The sequence below is a fragment of the Hippocampus guttulatus genome, chromosome 5 (assembly GCF_054856545.1).
Source record: "Hippocampus guttulatus isolate MCC_2025c chromosome 5, RoL_Hgut_1.0, whole genome shotgun sequence".
In the NCBI taxonomy this organism is placed as follows: domain Eukaryota; kingdom Metazoa; phylum Chordata; class Actinopteri; order Syngnathiformes; family Syngnathidae; genus Hippocampus; species Hippocampus guttulatus.
Window position 1 is genome coordinate 8,439,975 of NC_141265.1, and position 20,334 is coordinate 8,460,308.

A 20,334-nucleotide genomic window follows, 5' to 3' on the forward strand; every position below is an offset into this window, starting at 1 on the left:
TTCCTGGAATTACACGGTCTGTGACACATTCAACCTTGAAAAAAATATCGCCTTTGTGTAAATCTTGCCATTTGTATATGTCTCCCTTTGAATCCAAATATGGTCATTTGTTTAATTTATACAAACATTATCTTCATGTAAGCATAGACAGGGAGGGATATCTGAACAGTCGAGTGAACTGAATAAGGGAGTGCATCAATGAGCTATCAGATAAATATTAATAAGCTTTTACTTATCATATTGTAAATGTTGCGTGCACGGTATCTGTTCTTGAGCTTTCTGAGTGACACGTTTGTTGTAGAAGCCATAAGAAATGTACCTCCTCCCTGTATTACAAAATCGGATTTGACTTCCCTTTTTGAACTTGGGCAACTTTCAGCTCATCAACATGCCACGTCGCGCTCATGACAAACTTTGATGGAAAATCTTTTCATGTCACCCGAGACGTAAGACTGTTGTGTGGAAATGCGTCTGCCCTCAATCAAAGTAGGAGCAGAAAAAAAAAATCAAAAGCTAGAGACGAGTGACAGATGAGTGATGGTGGCAAGTGAGGGGTAGACATCCTAAAATGGTGGCATGTTGCTTATTAGGGGGATGTTATTTCTTAGCTGTTCTCCCCAAAGTCTAACGGTGATTTTTGAGTGGCCTATCACTCTTGTCTCAGTGTAAAGTTAACACCTACGGATCTGCTGCTGGTTGGCGCGGATGCCTCATTGTTCTGTTCCGACAAACGGCTATTACTGTGCTCGCCAACAGCCTTCACTTGAGACAGCCATGTGCGGGAACATTGCGAAGGCTCGGTTAACAATCTGTTGCTCAAATAAGAGATGTGGAAAAAAGGAATTAAGTTGAAAATAGAATGAGGTGTTACCGTCGGTGGAAGCTGGACACAGATTCTAATCGTGATGATGATTGGGCTGCGGACGCGCTGCGATTGAGCAGGCTTTGTATGGTAGACCTCATTTTTCCGTATAACGTGCGGGAGGCTAACTAGCAGATATTTGGCATATAATGATAAATGAATGCACAGCAATTCTTAATCTAACATCTATGACAAGACATTCAAAGAAAGAAAATATTTTAGCCATGGTGACTTATGCATGAGGGGCAGCGGGATAGTGGCTGGCTAGAGGGGCATCGGAAAAGTGGCTGATTCGAAGGCCCTATGATCATTGCTCCTATATGCACTATACATTTAATAAACAGCAGACATGTAGACAGGCGCACGTGCGCTTGGTGTAAAAACTAGTGCATTGTTATTTTTGTGTCGTGGCAAGTCTAGCTTTCGGCGGACTGAGGTCCTTTTCTATTACACGCACCCAGCGCACCTGCCAATTTGATCACAGAGAGTAGACTTGACCTGAGACCAGTTAGAACAAGGTTCAAGTTGTGGCACAAGTGGTATCACGCAATGTTGGTGGATTTGATTGAAGAGTAGGCACACAGATTCTGCGCTCCACTGATATGTGTCATGGATGTCATCGTATTTCATTCATAAATAGGAAAATGGCATGTATCAAAACCTCTGAGTCATTGTAGAAATCAGACATTTGAATGCATAATTATTGTCATCATTGTGAATGTATTTGTAAAAGCACCCTCCTGACTGTGGTACGTGTGTGTGTGGATGAGTTGTCGCACACAGAAGCATGATCTGGCCAATTTTACATCATCTGCAAGTGGATATTTGTTCCAAAATGAACTTTGCGTGAGACGATCTCCTACATGGACTTCCGCCATGTAAAACATGCGCCTGCCCTGCGCTGAACTTAAAGGGAATGAGAGGAGCCACTTCCATGGGATGTGAATTGAATCAACTTTGTTCACTCCCACAATGGTGCAAACATCCATTTCAACCTGCACATGTCTACCAAAATATGAAAAGAAAAAAGTACCAAAAGAAAGAAATCGTCACCCATGCACAATTAGACCACACTTTGCACTCGACTTGCACTGTGCACGGAAATGGAAGTAAGACTCAAGACGATGAGCGATTGTGTCGAAGGCTGCACTCAAATTGAGATGATGGGGATAGTTGTCCAATTCCATTCCACTTTTTGCACAGACGTTAGGATGTACTGAACATTGTATACAATTGAAGAAGCAGTCTGACTCCTGATGATGTTGTGACTTAAAACACTTGACATTTTGACACTCTTATTGGCATTGTGAAGTAGAATTGAAGGTTTTAGCGTTTATTATAATTATTGTGTTGTGGAAACAAAGAAAATAATAAGTAAGATAAAACTGAAGAAATGTAATTTATCAAATAACAGACTGAGATACTCTCTTGTCAATTTTAACGCTGTTCTTGCATGTGATGTGAAGAGCATTGCTTCCAGGAGAAGATCCCGGAATAACAAATGGGAAGCAAAAATTCTTTTTTTTTTCTTCATGGAATAACCCCACAAATTGGGAGTGTCTGGTCTCAACACAGAATTTCACCGAGCACGAAGGCCCCCTTGGTGCTCGTTCTCGTCCCCCTGCTTGACATGAATCAAACCATATTTATATTTAGCAAATTACATAAACACTAATGCTCGACTATACAACTTCAACACAATCATGTCCATGTAAAGTGTTTTTTTTTAACAAAACAAAACAAAAAACAATGCTTTGTCAGTGGAGTGAAGGTCTGAGATCTACATTTTCATAGATTGGGGAAGGAGACTGTGTGCGCACATTTGTAATCATCCAATGTCCCCACACGTGTGTGCGCGTACGCGTGTGTGTGGGGGCGCGTGGCTGCGCGTGCATGCAAGTGTGTGCCACGGAGGAATTGATTATGTAACATGTTCCCAATCACATCGTCGTCTGAGCGGGAGGATGTGAGTGAGGTCGCTTTAAGGAATATGTGTGCTGCCGTAAGACCCGAGCAGCAGGACGCCTCCTCCTACCTTTTCTTCGACACCGCCACAAACTCTCCGTCACTGGAGCTCACCTGGCGCCAAGAAAAGCGACTCCCGAGTCAACACAAGAAAGAGGCTACATCTCGGTAAGAAACTAAAGCTCATTTCGAAGGAACTGACCGATGACTGACATTTATACAAACAGCGCAAGTCAACGTTTAACTGTTCGTTGAGTGAAAAGTAGACCAGGCATATTGTTTTTTCCAATGAACAAGCGCTGATAAAACCCCGAATTGGTTCACAATCAGCATTTTTGAGAAATCTGAGCCCCGCCGCCGATGTTAACATTGCAGTTGAAATATTTACTTGAAAGACTATTTCAAGTGGACTGCAGTTTTCTTCGGTCTTTCTCGGCCGGCACTAAGTGATGCTTTGAGCAAAGTGGCTCGCTTGAGAAAACATTGGGCCGGCTGTCCCATGTACGCCCTGCCCTGAACGCACTTGGGGTTCAGAGAAGTCTCCTCCACCTGCCCGAGATACCCCCCCCCCCCCACACACACACACACACACACACACGCACACACGAAAGCCAAAACTCGAGGCTCAGCTGCATGCAGACACACCACAGAAGGGATGGTGGGCAGAACATGCAGCCGCTCTCGCGCGCACGCAGATTGCCGCTTTCACACTTTCATCCTGTCATGCTTCTCTTCCGCCACTGCTGTCTCCCATTTGTGCATGAGCAAGTCCAGACCTGTGCCCATTTCTGTTGCTGTTTTTTTTGTGTGGGTGCCATGATTGCTTCAAATGACGGATGTCCTTTTATCAAAAGTTATCAAATTTACAAAATGGCACGAGCGTGAACAATTGGATGTTTTATATGCCACTGAAGTAACTATTCTGGCACGTGTCTTTACAGATCACAACCTAATACTTTATTAATCTGTATATTTTACTTTCTCTGGATTAGATAGATAGTGTCTAAATGTCCATATAATCTCTATAATTTGCTGAATTTGTTTCAAACATGGATATTTTACTTTCTCTCAAGAAAAACATGTCTTTCATATCCAGATATTTCTTTTCGATATATAAGGCCTTTAATCAATGTACCTAAATAACATAACCCAATTTCAATGGCAAAAAAAAGTGATAGCCTCGAAATATCGGCATAATTTGTATTCCATTTTGTTTTTCTTTCAATACAAATAAGTAGGTTTAGTCAAGGTGAGCTGTACGGTTGGTTTAAATATTGAAAAAAGCTGGAACAGCTTTGTTTTTGGACCCCAAGTCTACACCATTGCACTAGCTTCCTTTGTAATCACCACAGACAAAACATGACTACAATAGCAGAGATAGCCGCGAGCAATTCATGTCCCACCTGTCGACAGCTATCAGCATTAAGGGCTCTTTAAATGAAAGGTAATACATCTGCTATCTCAGGTAGATTTCATTCTGTTAGCATAGCTGGAGAAACCCACACTTTTTGCGGAAGTGAGCTGTGGACAAAAGAAAGCATTGAAATAAATATGTATACACACTCTCTCACACACGTGCACACACTCGCACACAATTTTTTGTGTGCTCCTTTTGTTTGTGTAATGGACTGTTCTCCCAGCAGCCATTTTGCCAAACATGCATGTTAATGACATTAAAGAAGGCTCTGTTTTTATTTGCAGAGCCCTAATTATCATGATTACAGATACCGTAGTTTTATTTACCTTCCCCAATTCATTATGAAACAGCGATGAGATCTCGGAATGGCTTTGCAATTCTGCCCTTTATCATTCTGCATATGGCAAACTATTAAAATGATCAACTAATGAGTGATGAGGGAAATGACATAAGTGCATGGTATCAATGGCCATTTCAAAGGCGTGTTCCTCCAAAGATAGAAACTGAACACATTCTCCCACTCGGGAAGATTGAAGCAGTGAGACAGGATGATTGTCTCTGAGTAGTCATTATCACCATCATTATGGCGGAAATCGCATGCTATTTTAAAGACGCTATAAAGTCTTGATCTGCACAGTTCACTGGACGATGTGCCAGACAGGCAGGATAGCGATGAAGACAAATCTGCTGAATGAGTGACATTCCACATGTGGTCAATGGTAAATGAGCTGTCACTTATACTGCGCTTTTCCACCTTGGGTACTCAAAATGCTTTACACTGTTACCTCGTTCACTTACTGACGACGCAGCATCTGGAGATCGAGGACACTTCGACATGGTCACAATGGCCGGGGATCGAAACAACACTCTCCCAGTGAGCCGCGCCTCCACCTATATCAATATGTGCCAATGAAAACAAGCTACCGCATTGGCCTGAATATAAGTCGACCCTGATTATAAGATGGGCCCCTCTTTTTCAAAACTCAAGTTTGAAAAAAGACTTTTTGAACACCAAATTAATTTTTGTACAGAAAATAATTACAGTACATCTGAAACAAATGATTATAACAATATATTTGAGAGGAAAAGCATGTTATTTTGCCTCATTCAAATCTTAATATCTGAACATTTAAATATGAAAAGTAAAGTGCAATCATATTCGTAAATGAATGGCTTCTGGTTTTGGAAATGTAAATGACATCATAACTTCTCCTCAGCTGCCGGTTAACCTGGCCGATCTTCGACCCACTTTTCTCCAGATTGTTGCTACGTCTCTCCATTTTCTGTTATCTCTTCTGTTATTTTCTTCTCTTTTCTTTCTTACCGCTATGTTTATTTTTCTTCTTCGTGCTACCACTATTTTTATTTTTATTCTTCGTGACAGGGGTTCACTATGGCCTGGGGAGTCAAGTTCAGCATTCGCTTCAGTGATATCTGGCGCCATCTAATGTCGTGAATGGGTATAATGTCTAGACCCCGAATATAAGACGACCCCCACTTTTTCAGTCTTATTTCAATGCAAAAAACACCATCTTTTATTCGGGCCAATACGGTATTCTGAATCTATCATTCTCAGCAGGGTGCATGATATTTTAATATCTCAAGAGACAAGTCCTATTTAATGATGAGAACTTTTCTTATTTCCTGGCAGAAAATGAAGAAAACTGCACAGAGAAAAATAACTAAAGGCTCTAGGGGCTGCCAACATTATTCATAAAATAATTGCAAAACATTTGACTCAACACCCCCTCCGCATTTCAAGTGAACCCAATACGATGGAGCTACAGCCGAACATCAACGCCAACCAAGCTTTGTGGAAAGAGATTCCGTGGGATTTCACAGAGGACTGCTCGCTCTCGTTGAGCGGCACCACCTTCCTCATCGTAGCGTACAGCGCCGTTCTGGCAGTGGGACTCGTCGGCAACTCGTGCCTGGTGCTTGTTATTGCCAGGCACAAGGAGATGCGCAATGTCACCAACATCCTCATTGCCAATTTGTCCTTCTCCGACATCCTGATGTGCGTCGTATGCCTGCCGGTCACCATCCTGTACACGCTGATGGACCGCTGGATCCTCGGGGAGGCTCTGTGCAAGCTCACGCCCTTCGTCCAGTGTATATCAGTCACGGTGTCCATCTTCTCCATTGTCCTCATCGCCATGGAGCGCTATCAGCTCATTGTCCACCCCACTGGATGGAAGCCGATGGCAAGGCAGTCCTACTTGGCGGTGGCTCTCATCTGGATCACAGCCTGTTTAATCTCTGTGCCTTTCGTCAAGTACAGCATCCTCACATTGCCTTTCCAGAACCTCACCGGCCCCTTCCAAGTCATCGACCAACCTGTTTGTATGGAGCGGTGGCCTTCAGTTCAAGCGCGCCAGGCCTACACCACCTCTTTGCTCATCTTCCAGTACTTCCTGCCTCTTTCCTTCATCATGCTATGCTACTTGCACATCTATCTGCGGCTGCGGAGGAGGAAGGACATGGTGGAACGTGGAAGAAACACCAAGCAAAAGAACAACAAAGGTGCCACGAGGATCAATGTCTTGTTAACCTCCATCGTGGTGGCCTTTGCCCTCTCCTGGCTCCCTCTCAACATCTTCAACACCGTGTTTGATTGGAACCACGAGGCCATTCCATCCTGTGGCCATGACATCATTTTTTCCTTCTGCCATCTCATCGCCATGGCCTCCACCTGTATCAATCCGGTCATCTATGGGTTCCTCAACAACAACTTCCAGAAGCAGCTGAAGTCCACCCTGTTGCATTGTCGCTGCTGGGACGTTGCAGAGCGGTATGAGAGTGTGCCGCTCTCCACTGTGAGCACAGAGGTCACCAAGGGGTCGGTGCTGAGCAATGGCTCCAACAGCATCAATACTTAAAGCGAAGCTTTTCGGTGAAAAAGGAAGCAACCAAACCGGCCCCCTCCTCTGCTCTCTTGATTTTATTCCTCGAAGGCTTTTTGTTTTATTCAATGCAAAAGCATGGTTGACATTTTCAGAGAATCTGACAATAACTGACCAGAGGAAACTAAAGTCACGGCCTGACTGGTGCCCTCTAATTGTTATGGTGCCTGACTAAAAGGATGTGACAAAATGACAGGACAAAGGTTGGAAAGGTTTGCAGTAATAAAGGATGACTACAAGACACACTTCACATAAGAACTTTGTGCATTTGCACTCTGTATAGTGCTGTGGGACCATAAAATATTTATGATAGCTATCTAAAAAAAAGGCTGCACCTTTGATGGTATCTTTTCATGCTGAAGTCATTGTATTTAAATATTTGCAGCTTGCTTTGCAAACCGTGATTCTGTGCATTGGAAACTTTGAATGAAGTGACAAGGACAAGGTGGGTGTCTGGCAAATGCTGACAGCATTGATGACCATAAAATGGAGTGTGACCCGTGTTGTGTTAATGATTATTGACGGAGCAGCCTTGTGCACAATTGAAGGGAAGAACATTTTGCTGTGACTCCGGGCATTTATGTGCATTGTGTTCATGTGTTTCTTTTTTTAACTAACTCACCAACAGTATAATAAACCTGTTGAGCTGAGACATTCTCCATGTTGTCCACAAGGATGTTTGCATCAATATATTGTGCGCAAATGGGGGTAGGTTTGCTAATGCATTGTGCCCTGGAACAATATATCAAGGGCCGTAAAAAAAAAAAAAGGAAAAAAAGTCAATTGAGCAATTCAGGCCAAAGTATAATTCCTAAATTGTATATAACCCTACTCAATGAATGTTTGGCCTATAAAATATGTGAAACTTTCAGTCTCTTGTGTGGTTGGCAATAAAAAGCATTGTGTAGCAAAGCAGGAAACGTGTTACTCACTTTGGTATGTGGATTGAATTAAAACATTTATTTTTATCTTAAGTGATGTATTTATTTGTAATTTCACAATAATAATTTAAATGACCATGTTCGTGCTCTTTCTTTTTTGTTGCATTTTTTCTCGATCTCATTTAAAACTCAGTTTATATCAACTGATTGGTCTTCTATTAAAGGCAAACTATCACAGTCAGCCCTGACTGAGTGTTTTCCACCGTCCCCAGAGATTAAGACTGAGCCACTTGCTCCAATGTGTAGTATGAAATAGAGAATGTGTGTGTGTGTGTGCCTGCCATGCATGTTTTTGGAATGCGGGAGGAACCCGGAGTACCGGGAGAAAACCCACGCAGGCCCGGGGAGAACATGTAAACGCACAGGGAGGCCAGAGCCGTATCGAGTGCCGTAAAAAAAAAAGTCAATTGAGCAATTCAGGCCAAAGTATAGTATAGTACAATTGAACTCTGCACTGTGAGGTCGACACACTAACCACTGGTTAGGATAAGCGGATTAGAAAATGGATGTATATGGGGCATTTTACTTTGTAGATGCAGAATAAATCAAAGTGTTTGTTGCCTGTGATGTTAAATAGTGTGGGGAGGGGGGAAAAAAAACAACACTCAACTCAGAGCTCAGTGGGAATTGTGCTAAATATTCATGCTGGAGGAGCGCTTATCAACACATACTCATCAGCCACTACGTTAGGTACACCTGCACAATGCAATCTAATATGAGGACTGTATTTTAAAAAAAATTATACAAAGCACAAAGAAAACAGCAGTTTTGATGGACACTATCAGAGGTGTAATTGATATGACTTCGTTTTGTAGAAACGGCCTGATTCATACTGAGAGATATTCCTGACATTATGCCCCTCATGTCGCTAAATAACATGGCAAAATCATTCCAAACACTTCTTAGTGCAATGCAGTTCCATTATTCATCCATCCATCCATTTTCCGAACCGCTTGATCCTCACTAGGGTCGCGGGGGGTGCTGGAGCCTATCCCAGCCAGCTCCGGGCAGTAGGCGGGGGACACCCTGAATCAGTTGCCAGCCAATCGCAGGGCACACAGAGACGAACAACCATCCATGCCCACACTCACACCTAGGGACAATTTAGAGCGTCCAATCAGCCTGACATGCATGTTTTTGGAATGTGGGAGGAAACCGGAGCACCCGGAGAAAACCCACGCAGGCCCGGGGAGAACATGCAAACTCCACACAGGGAGGCCGGAGCTGGAATCGAACCCGGTACCTCTGCACTGTGAAGCCGACGTGCTAACCACTGGACTACCGGGCCGCCCTCCATTATTCATCATTGTTAAAATAACTTAGCAGAATTGTAGCATTATTTTCTTTATAAATCTGAATTTTTATATAGTTCTTATATTGGATCACATTAGATTGCAGTCTATGCATGGTTATGGCCAATGAGTCTAAAATGATGATGCTTCCCAACTCTGAATATGACGCCATCAAGCTACATGTGTTTTTAGTGACAATGTTACTCTGTGCAGGATCTTTATAACCTCTGCTTAAAGTGCTTCTCACAATGTTTTCCCTGGGCAGTGTCTTAAATTAGCTCTCTGAAGGCTTTGTCAACCTAATTGACTGCATGCATCCTCCACCTTGTCCCGCAATGACATTTACTGACCTCTTTTGCCACCAGAGGCAGGATGAAGGGGCCCAAAGGCAGACGTAGTCCAGAAACAATTTATACAACGCTGTCTCACGTTATTATACTCGTCAATGCTGAGGGGGGATGAGGGATTCTTGGGTCATTATGGTGCAATGAAACACTGGAGATTTAATGAGTTCACAGGATCTGACACTTCCAATCTGTAGGGTTATTCCAGAAAAGATTTTCATCTTGGCTCCCTGCATTTCATTTTGGGATATTCTCCTGAAAGCAATAGTCTTAAGATCACAGCATTAAGATCACGGCATTTTTGTATTTTAACATCAACAAATGTTGTTGTGTTTTGAACCAAGACACACATGCAGCTTCATGCTGTTATGTTCCTGTTCTTATTTTACCCAGCAGGTGGCAGACTGGAGCCCAATCTGCTGTGTGCACACATGCTGCCAATCTTGTCATTAGGGAGCCATGTATTTAACGACCAACAAACTTTGAGCAGGTTAGCAGGTCAGTAGGCGTATTGTTGACCTTGCTAAAGCTGTTGCTCAAGCGATCATTTTTCTAGACCGTTCGCTCTTGTCGTGTTTGTTCTGGTTCTGTGTTTTCGTAAGTATAGTCTTAGTTTTCGTTATTTGTTCTTGCTTCACGGGAATTGGGTTCTTGGCATTTCGTTTGGTAGTCTCGGGTTAATTTCTTCCTTGCCTTTTTTGGTTACAGTATTTTGTCTTTCCCTGGTCATTATTTGACCAGCGATTTCTGTTTGTCGGTGCTTTTTGTGTGAATATTCCTGTTACGGAGTTTGTCTGGTGTCTACCATTCTGGGATCCAAAAACATTATTCGGTACGTTTTCGAACCGTGGCACAAGCTCCCTGATGATTGAAGAGAAAAACAACTCGTGTCTTGTCGAGTTCTCTTCCTGTTGACATATGAGTCTGAACAAGTAACGATTCTCATCCACCTAAAGGTGAGTGCAATCCTTGACACAATCTCTTGTTGTATTAACATACCTTTTAGAATCTCAAATGTAGTTCACCAGTGCACTGGTATAAATCATATTTAAGTCTCATTTCATTCAATGAAACACTTTCACATTCCAGCCTTCTGATGTTTAAGGTTTACCAAGGCTTTTCCTATGTCCCATTTGTTTATCCTCTCTTTTGGCTCTGCACAGGTACTCCCAAGTTGTTGCCCCCCCCCCCCCCGCCCCCCTTTACATTGGTTCTCATTCAATTTCCACGAAACATTGGACTTATTTAAATTCATGTACAGTGTCTTTGAGTGATCTAAAAGATTTTTTAAAACAATATTTATCAGCCCTTCACCTATTGTCTATACCGCTTTGCCTTCATTTGGGTCACAGGTAAACCAGAGTGGTTGCCAGTCAATCACAGAGCACATGTCGAAAATTTAGCAATCATGCTCACGCCTACGGACAATTTACTTTTTTTTTTTTTTTTTAAAGTTGGAAAGCTGGAGTGTCTGGAGAAAACCCCCATATGTGCAGGGAGAACATGCAAACGCCACATAGGCGGGCTGGGGCCAAGATTCGAAGGCAAGACCTCTTGACTGTGAGGCAGATGTGCCAACCGCTGGACCTGAAAAATGTTATTAGCAACAGCAGTAATAGTGGTGCATTACTTGGAGGAGCAGCATTATTGAAAGGCATGCTACTAAACAAATTTCAGTAGTCATGAGGAAAATATCTGTACCCAGCTCACTTGCTCAGAGGGAAAAAAACCTCACAATCAATTCTCTGTAGACACTTCATTATGCTTTAATGAAGGTATCGCTGACTTCTTGATTTACACACAGCGATACCGGCTGTGCTGAAGGCCTGCATCGTGGGAGTTTAACTTTGACTTCACTTTTCTGCTCAACACATTTTCGTGCGGATAAAAGCGCTCTCTAAATTATGACTTTTGTATGTCGTGGCTTGGTTGCAACATCTCATTTTAGTAATGGCACTAGAATTAGAAAATACATGATATAGCCAGTGTGGCACGGTGAGCTTCTAACCAGTAGCATGTTTGCAATATCTTCCTGTGCCTGTGTGGGTTTTCTCTGGGTACTACAGTTTCCACCCACATTCCAAAAACATGCATGGTAGCTTAATGGAACACGATACTGATTTATAGTGTTGAACTCATTTTTGCCACAGGCCACTTTGGAGTTACATCTTGCCTCGGAGGACCATTACGACAGTGAAACCGAATAAATGTTTAATCATCCATCCATCCATTTTCCGATCCGTTTACCCTCACAAGCGGAAGCTGCTGGAGCCTATCCCAGCTGTATTCAGGCAGTAGGCGGGCGACACCCTGAACCGGTTGCCAGCCAATCGCAGGGCACACAGAGACTAACAACCATCCGCGCTCACACTCACACCTAGGGACAATTTAGAATGTTCAATCAGCCTGCCATGCATGTTTTTGGAATGTGGGAGGAAACCGGAGTACCCGGAGAAAACCCACGCAGTCCCGGAGAGAACATGCAAACTCCACACAGGGAGGCCGGAGCTGGAATCGAACCCGATACCTCTGCACTGTGAAGTTGACGCGCTAACCACTGGACTACCGGGCCGCCTGTTTAATAATCACATTGTATTATTACTTGTACACAAAAAATTTATGGATTTCTAGTTTTGAAATCAGTCTACTGTTTATTTGTTCAATTACTGTTCAAGGGTAACAAAATGATTGCGAAAAATCAACATTAGCGGCGCAGATAATGGATGGATGGATGATGTAGGCACATGGCATTTATGCTCGTAGTGTGTTAACACTAACACTAAACTCGTTACAGGGATTTGAAAAATCCAGCCAGAAATCATCCATCCACTGTTTTTGGAGCCCACCCAACAATTGCAATGCCATCAAGTTCACAGAAAAAGAAATGAATTGATTTATTTTTGGCTTTCCCATGGCCTGCAGAGGGTCTGCCATGATGCAACTACCTGTGGACTATATGATTTTTTTATTAGGTTTTTTTTATACATTTTATTTATTTGTGGAATATTTCCATATGTGTTGGTTACGGGACTGAGTGGAGTAAAAATCAAGTGACATGAGTAAAGTGTTTAATTCTAAAGAAAATAAACCAATTTGCTCCTCTCTCTTGTATTGAAGAGGATCTACTACGCTGTAACACTCCTACCAAGAGAATATTGGCCTTTTCTGATCCTGTTTTTTGCTTCAAAACATTCCATTCTTATCTGAGTGAAATGAGATTCAACCTTTTAAACCATCACCTAGGCTAAGCATCGTGTCGGTTACTACTGACCGAGCTTCATAAAGGAAAGGAATCCTTTATGGCAGCAATAAAGCAACAGGTCACCGACAAAGTTTACCAACTCTACACGGAAATGCGAGAGTTTCATGCTTGGAACTGACGTCAGCAATGTTTGCTGTCGCGCAATAACTGGTTTGGAAAAGTGGAGTCAAATTTATTTTTTAAACAGTGCTGTCTTTTCCTATTTTTGAAAAGAGGTCATTATACTTCTTGCCTTGTTCCAATGACATTTTCCATTGAAAGGTGGTGGTGAAAAGGTTACAAGATGTCAGTTTCCAAAGAGGGACTTATATGGTTAAGATTTTTGCACCCCAGACTGGAAACAGTCTCAAATCTTTTCTCATCATTAATTACATATCTATCATTTATCCTGCTCATCATATATATTTTAGATTTTATTTCAGTTTTTCCATATCTTTTTGGTCTGTGGTGAGACGGAGCCATATGACACTCTATTGACCAGTTGCCATTGCTGCCACGCCTGTGGGTGCAAGTCTGACTGGAGCCAAAAGCCTGTTGGCTTATCTTAAAATGGGGACAAACATAATCTCGCTGAGGGCACCTCTTCAGCTCACTTGTAAATCCATTACATGATATCACATTTGTTTTGAACTGACTGACTAAAAGCCGACAACTTGCCATTTGCCAGGCTGTGCCATGACAACCAGTTGCTAAGCAACCAGCAGAGACTTCAGCAAGTTACTGGTCCCAGGCAAAGTCGTGCTTCAGTGTTTGCATGTTTTAGTAAGCTCCACGATTGTTGGTAAGGGGACGTTTGAGCCAAGGGCTGTTTTTATTGGCAGCCTTGATGTTAGGATAACAATGAAGCAAATGTAAATAAATGAGGACTTTTATTTAAATAAACAAGACGGCTGAGGTGTTTTTATATCCATCCATCCATTTTCCGATCCGCTTATCCTCACAAGGGTCGCGGGCGGTGCTGGAGCCTATCTCAGCTATCATCGGGCAGTAGGCGGGGGACACCCTGAACCGGTTGCCAGACAATCACGGGGCACACAGAGACGAACAACCATCCGCACTCACACTCACACCTAGGGACAATTTAGAGTGTTCAATCAGTCTGCCATGCATGTTTTTGGAATGTGGGAGGAAACCGGAGTACCCGGAGAAAACGCACGCAGGCCCGGGGAGAACATGCAAACGCCACACAGGGAGGCCAGAGCTGGAAATGAACCCTGTTCCTCTGCACTGTGAGGTCGACGCGCTAACCGCTGGTCCAGCAGGTCGGCAGGTGTTTTTATATGTAACTAATTGATAACCCCCTTAAAGTTAGTGAAGGTCCACTATAGACCAAAATTTAGCATTTATACATCTCACACAATGAATAGAATATTAAACTCAATGAATAAATATATTTAAGGGTAGACGTTTAGTTAGTTTGAAATGATTCCTCTCTGGCGGCCTTTACTGCAGCCACTGTCATTTGCTGCTTGTTTGTAGGTCTTGCTGCCTCTTGTTTTCAGAAACAGAAAAGTATGCTTTATTGGGTTTGTGAAGGCAAAAGAACTGAATCATCTTCAGTGGTGAAGGCAGTGGCCTGTTCTATTCAAAATCTTCCAATGACAAAATTATAATTTATTTAAAAAAAAAAGACATAAATAAACAGATGAAATCATTTCTAGCAGACTCAGCAACAGAGATCAAAAGAAGTGCTCCGATTTTGTTCACGGGTCAATAAAGAATTTGGCAGGCTTTACCGGTGTTGTGATGAGACCCCAATTTTGACTTTGCCTGTATACCCATTCAATACATCTTTATTCATATAGCACTTTGACCACAGCTGTTGCTGTAACAATCTGACAACAATGGTTGGTTGTCTCAATGTGCCCAGCGATTGGCTGGCAACTGGTTCAGGGTGTCCCCCGCCTACAGCTCAAAGACTGCTGGGAAAGGCTCCTCCACCACGCCCACGACCCTTGTGAGGATAAGCGGATTAGAAAATGGATAGTAGGATACGAATTCACTTGATATATATATAATGTGTGTGCGTGTGTACACAGTATATGAAAAGCAAATTGCTAGTTTAAGTCGGAGGGCTGTGTTACGGGAAGGATTTAATCTGATGCTTGATCAATTTAATTGCATACTGTTGTAATGGCCCGGTCTGGGAAGCGTCTATAATAAATGAGGCCTAACACATACCCCATATGCCGCTTTGCCATTATAGATAACAGCTCCGACACTTCTGCCCTTTATTCTTTTATTTGTGCGTCTTGGATGGGTGCGCCGCCTTACAGAGAGGTTTTTTTTTTTGTTCTGTTTTGTTTTAGCCCCGAAGTACTGGTATTTTGAAATGATGGTATTGCGTCATGTTACACCGCACAGTCGTACCTGCACTTGCAACACCAGGCTTCACCCTATAAGATGTTTTAATGACAAAGTAAGGTTGGTGTGTCCGACAGACACACGGATAAGGAGAGAAAAGTGTATTTATGCGCATGGATTCACTGTTCCGTATTTAAAAAATAAATACAGCACAATATGGCCATTGCTTTTTCATCCAGACTTTCTACCTGAATAAAGCACAATTTCCTAAATTAAGTATGTTTTCCAGGTCTTTCATCATGGAAATGTGATTTGGGCATGTTTTCAGTGTTTCACATTACAAGAAGCAGATTTGTATGTATGTATGTATGATTTGGTCGTCTCCTTCAGCCGCTCATGTCTTCACTGATTTCGGTGACTCTAATTAGAAAGAATCTAGTGCAGCGCCTCTCTCCAACAGGTATTCGAGTGTTGTTACAAAATCAAACAAGAGTCCTTGTCCTAGATATTTTTTCATCACCCAAGTTTGCCTGCTCGACTTTAATACATTTCTCTCATTGACATCATTCACAAATGACTGAATATTTTATGTCATACTGTGCATATTTAACCTTTAATGTACTGTGTGCCAAATAGCTTCCACGAAAATGCAGAGTGGATGTTTTGTCAGATGTACTGTATGTTCAGTGAAAGTAACTGCAATTGCATGAAAAACATTGAAACACCCGAAAAGGGCTCCTTGCACATAACGCTATGACGTCATATTCGTTGCAGATGATACGGTTGAGTCTTTTCTGGTTTTGGTTAAGTTTGGACAAGAGCGATAAGCAGTGCATGTAGAATAATCAGATCAACTACAAAGAAGCAAGTGATTTTCTGCCCGGTGTGTTTGCTTATTAGCAGCACATCACTTAAACTAGAATCACTTTCCATTACAGATAAGAGCACAGATGGACAGCAGGATATGAATAGTTGCCGATTACGTCATTGGTATTTTTTTATTTGCCATTTCAGATGTCCTGATCAGGAGGATAAACTAGGCTGCCAATGGAAAAGGTAGAGCGACTCATGCTTGTTTTCATTCCTTTTTTTCTGTAGTACACCAATGTATGATATGTTGTCAATTTTACAATATCCCTATATATGCTAAAATGAGGGCTCTAAATTTGACAGTGGAAAAACTACCTCTGCACACTGAAAAGACACGGCCCAATGGCAAAGCGGCTCCCATACGATCCCTCCACAACATTTTGATAGGCAGAACGCCAAAGAGTGCATTCGGAACTGCACTCTCAGCTCGATTTGCTGCACTCCGGATCGTTTGGAAACTCGGCGCGTAGTTAGAATGTGCTGTTTAGTTACCGGAATTCAGTGCACTGCACTCTGGGAGTGACAGAGCGCACTCTGGCCGCACTAACTGGAGAGACAGAGTTGCAGAGTGTCAGGCAAGAAACCAGGGCATTAAAGCTTAGCGGTACTTTAAATGAAGTGTTCAGAACAAACACGGACATATGGAGTGAAAACAGCTCTTCTTATTCGCGAAAGCCACGATCTCCATCTTGTCCCTGAGAAGTGTTCTGTCTTCTGGCCCTCATTCCAAATTGATGCCGGTAAACGGTGAAATTAGACTTTGTCCGCCACACCAGTATATGCATCGTGCGAAATTTGTTGAAGTTACATACATTAATAATCAACGTACACAACATTTAGTTCGAGTTCAATTAGCTTTGGGTTGGTTTCTCAGGCTTGCGACATTAGCCAAGTGAGATTATGGCACGTGGGGTCAAACAAGTCGGGCCAGAAAGCTGCAAACATAAACCAGGACAAATTCTTCCACAGGTTGGAAAACAAAAACAAGGGAATGAACCAAATCACTACTTTGTGAGTGAGTGATCGTTCCTGACTGTGAAGCTCAAATATGAGCAGATACTACAAAATCTATATGAGGTATGGGACAATCGACCTTTACTCGTGACGCTATTTTTGTGTGAAGACGTCACGCAGGTCTGTTTGCGCTACACTAAACAGTAGCCAAAACTGTTGATTGGCGTAATCTCAACTGACATGGTTAAAGTTTTACTGGTGATCTGAAGTGGCGGCCCGGTGGACCAGTGATTAGCGCGTTGACCTCAAAGTGCAGAGGTACCGGGTTCAATTCTGGCTCCAGCCTCCCTGTGTGGAGTTTGCATGTTCACCCCGGGCCTGCGTGGGTTTTCTCCGGGTACTCCGGTTTCCTCCCACATTCCAAAAAAATGCATGGCAGACTGATTGAACACTCAAAATTGTCCCTAGACGTGAGTTTGAGCGCGGATGTGTGCCCTGCAATTGGCTGGCAACCAGTTCAGGGTGTCCCCCGCCTACTGCCGAAGACAGCTGGGATAGTCTCCAGCACCCCCCTTGTGAGGATAAGCGGATTGAAAAATGGAGAAAAAAATGGTCTGGGGAAAAAAAAGTCTATGCTCCTCTCGGGAAAAAATGTGGCTTGTTAAAAATGTGTTTTCCCCCGTCTATTTTTAGATATGATGTTCAGTGGAATCTCATCTGTTGCCTTGTTTTCAATTTGATTATTTTCATGTAGTATTTCCGTCAGGCACGGTGGGAAATAATTATCTTTCACATACATACATTACATGCATATCTACAGTATACTGTTGATTATTTTTTTTAACTGATAAAAGCAACGTCACGTTGGGCAAAACAACATTGAACTTCAAGTCGTTACTGAGAGAAAAGCTAATAATGCATTCGTCTAAATTGGAGCGCGGTGCGTGGGTTCGGTTCACACTTTGAGATGGTGTGAATGCAAACTTGAATGGATATCTACTGTATCTCTATACCCTTCTCTTGAATTGGAGACCAATCTAAGGTGTAACCTGCCTTTTGCCAAATGTCACAAGAGTTGGCTCCCACTCCATGCGACCCCAAACAGGATCCCAAACTGCATAGAAAATGAACTTTGAGAAGTTTTCTAGCGCCATTTAGTGGTGGAACGCGAAATTATGTCGAATGTGTTGGATGTAATACAGTATCGTACTTTACTGTACTGTACAGTATTTACTGAATGTCGTGGTTTAACAAGACAAACATATTTATGTTAAAATACAACCTGAAACGTTTTTTGTAACCAAGGAAGAGCATTCTAGTCTTCAAGTGTATAAGAAAGGCAGAGGAAAGGATACAAAAGGTTAGGCTCAACATTTTACATTCATATTGGATACAAAGAACTACAGAGGGAATATAACAGAGGATTAGTGCATGATAAAAGAGGAGAAGATGAGGAATTGAAATGACAAAGGGTGGAATGAAGGCCTCACCTCCTGCTTTAACTTGCTCATTCATCTTGCGAGCATGGTGCACAGTAGGGAGTGGGTGGGCTGAGATGGAGAGAGATGATGGGAGAAGATGGAATGAATAAGATTTTTTATTTTTTGGAAAGACAAATCAACTTTAAATACAATGGTGAGTAATGGTATCATAGAAAAAAAAATAAGCAAGATTGAAGAGAAGTGGGACAGATACAATCAGACTGGTAAAACAAAGTAGAATGGTAAGAAAAGATGATGAGATTAGAATGGAGATAAACAACGAGGAGAGTGAAGCGATGGAGAGATTAAGGAAGGAAATCAGACAAGATGAATGGATGTGGTGCACAGAGGAAGAATAAAGGAAGATAGATGAGAGATGAGGATCGATATCTGAAAGGTGGGCATGAAGGGTTTATTTGTGCATCATATCACGAAAATCTTGGTTCCCACCCAACCCGACATCCTCTCTCCCTATTTTATACATTTTAATAACTGACATTTTTACACCCTGGACACAGTGAAAGACATACACAAAAATCACAAGACAAGGAGTAATGCAGATCGTTTATTGTACAACCACATTATTTTGTTTTAAATGTTCTTTGTCCAGATTGTCTACCAGCAGTATTTCCCTAAAAGGAAAAAAAAGGGGGGGGTGAGTGTTGTTATGATTTAAAAAACTAAAATCAACAATACAGAAAAAAAAATATTTTAGCTTTGTATATACACACACACACACACACACACACACACACACAGTCACACGCACACATACACACACATATTTATCATTGCCCTAAAGTTGATGTAAAGTCCCCTTGGGTCCCAGAAATGCACGAGACAAGTTCCAGCTATTATTATCATGTGTCTATTCAGCATTTAGACATCAAATGCAGAACTTACATGAAATTCTTTCATCCTGCAAAGTTTGGCAAAAGGTGACAAGTCTCCACATGCCAGGACTCTGCAAGGCTTGCCCAGATGTTGAAAGCCACCAACCACCTGTGGAGGAAAAAACACACATTGATCTGATGTAGGGGCATAGATTGAACGAATGAATGAATGAATGGAGTGGAGAGGAATAGTGGATGTTTACCGGTACATTGGTTTGCTGGTTGAAAGGGTGCAGCTCTCTTTTCCCTCCAGGGTTCAGTCCATAAGACCAGTGCTGACAGATCACTTCCACCGATGTTGCCAAAATCAGCAGCCACAGCACACAGAACTTCATCGCTATACTCTGCACAAAGTAAGGTTGTCCATACACTAAGAGGCAAGTTGCTTTCAGTTGTCTGTTGTCCTAAGTGGAAACTGCAGTTTCATCCAAGGTATATATTTGGTTTTCTATCCTTGCAAAATCCATTCATTTCACTGCAGGGGGGTCTCAAAGTGGGATTAAGCAGCCATGACCTTCAGGGTGAGCAAAAAGATTAATGTGCTCTTAAAAAAAAGACGTACATGTGCATCTCCATAATTAGAACAGCATTTAAAAATGTGGATTTTTTTTGTTCAGCAATCCTACTCAAAAAGTAAAACTCATTATACAGATTCACTAGAGTGAAATGCCGTATTACATTTTATTCTGTTTTATTTAATTTGGATGATTATAGTTTACATCTTCCATCCATTTTCTAATCCGCTTATCCTCACAAAGGTCGCTGGTGTGCTGGAGCTTCTCCTAGCTGTTTTCGGGCAATAGGTGGCGTACACCCTCAACTGGTCGCCAGCCATTCGCAGGGCAC

The 20,334-nt window shown here is 42.3% G+C and overlaps 2 protein-coding genes across 2 annotated transcripts; one reads left to right on the plus strand and one right to left on the minus strand.

Annotated features, from left to right (window-relative positions):
• The first annotated feature begins 2,773 nt into the window (after positions 1–2,773).
• Positions 2,774–8,121, plus strand: npy8br (neuropeptide Y receptor Y8b). The gene is made up of 2 exons (XM_086110565.1): positions 2,774–2,995; positions 5,896–8,121. The coding sequence occupies exon 2, from the start codon at positions 6,020–6,022 to the stop codon at positions 7,121–7,123; it is 1,104 nt and encodes a 367-aa protein (XP_085966691.1). The 5' UTR covers positions 2,774–2,995; positions 5,896–6,019; the 3' UTR covers positions 7,124–8,121.
• Positions 8,122–19,176: 11,055 nt separating this feature from the next.
• On the minus strand, positions 19,177–19,823 carry LOC147204927 (progonadoliberin-1-like). Its single transcript, XM_086110575.1, has 3 exons — positions 19,692–19,823; positions 19,499–19,597; positions 19,177–19,227 (listed from the first exon to the last, which is right to left on the minus strand). The coding sequence occupies exons 1-3, from the start codon at positions 19,821–19,823 to the stop codon at positions 19,177–19,179; spliced, it is 282 nt and encodes a 93-aa protein (XP_085966701.1).
• Positions 19,824–20,334: the final 511 nt, after the last annotated feature.

What these genes read in the sequence shown, in the direction of transcription:
- npy8br (XM_086110565.1), top strand. Translation starts at nt 6,020, where the DNA reads ATGGAGCTACAGCCGAACATCAACGCCAACCAAGCTTTGTGGAAAGAG.
- LOC147204927 (XM_086110575.1), bottom strand. Translation starts at nt 19,823, where the DNA reads ATGAAGTTCTGTGTGCTGTGGCTGCTGATTTTGGCAACATCGGTGGAA. An exon ending in ACCAGCAAACCAATGTACCG is followed by an intron (nt 19,598 to 19,691) that starts GTAAACATCCAC and finishes TTTCCTCCACAG; the next exon opens with GTGGTTGGTGGCTTTCAACA. An exon ending in GCAGGATGAAAGAATTTCAT is followed by an intron (nt 19,228 to 19,498) that starts GTAAGTTCTGCA and finishes TTTTCCTTTTAG; the next exon opens with GGAAATACTGCTGGTAGACA.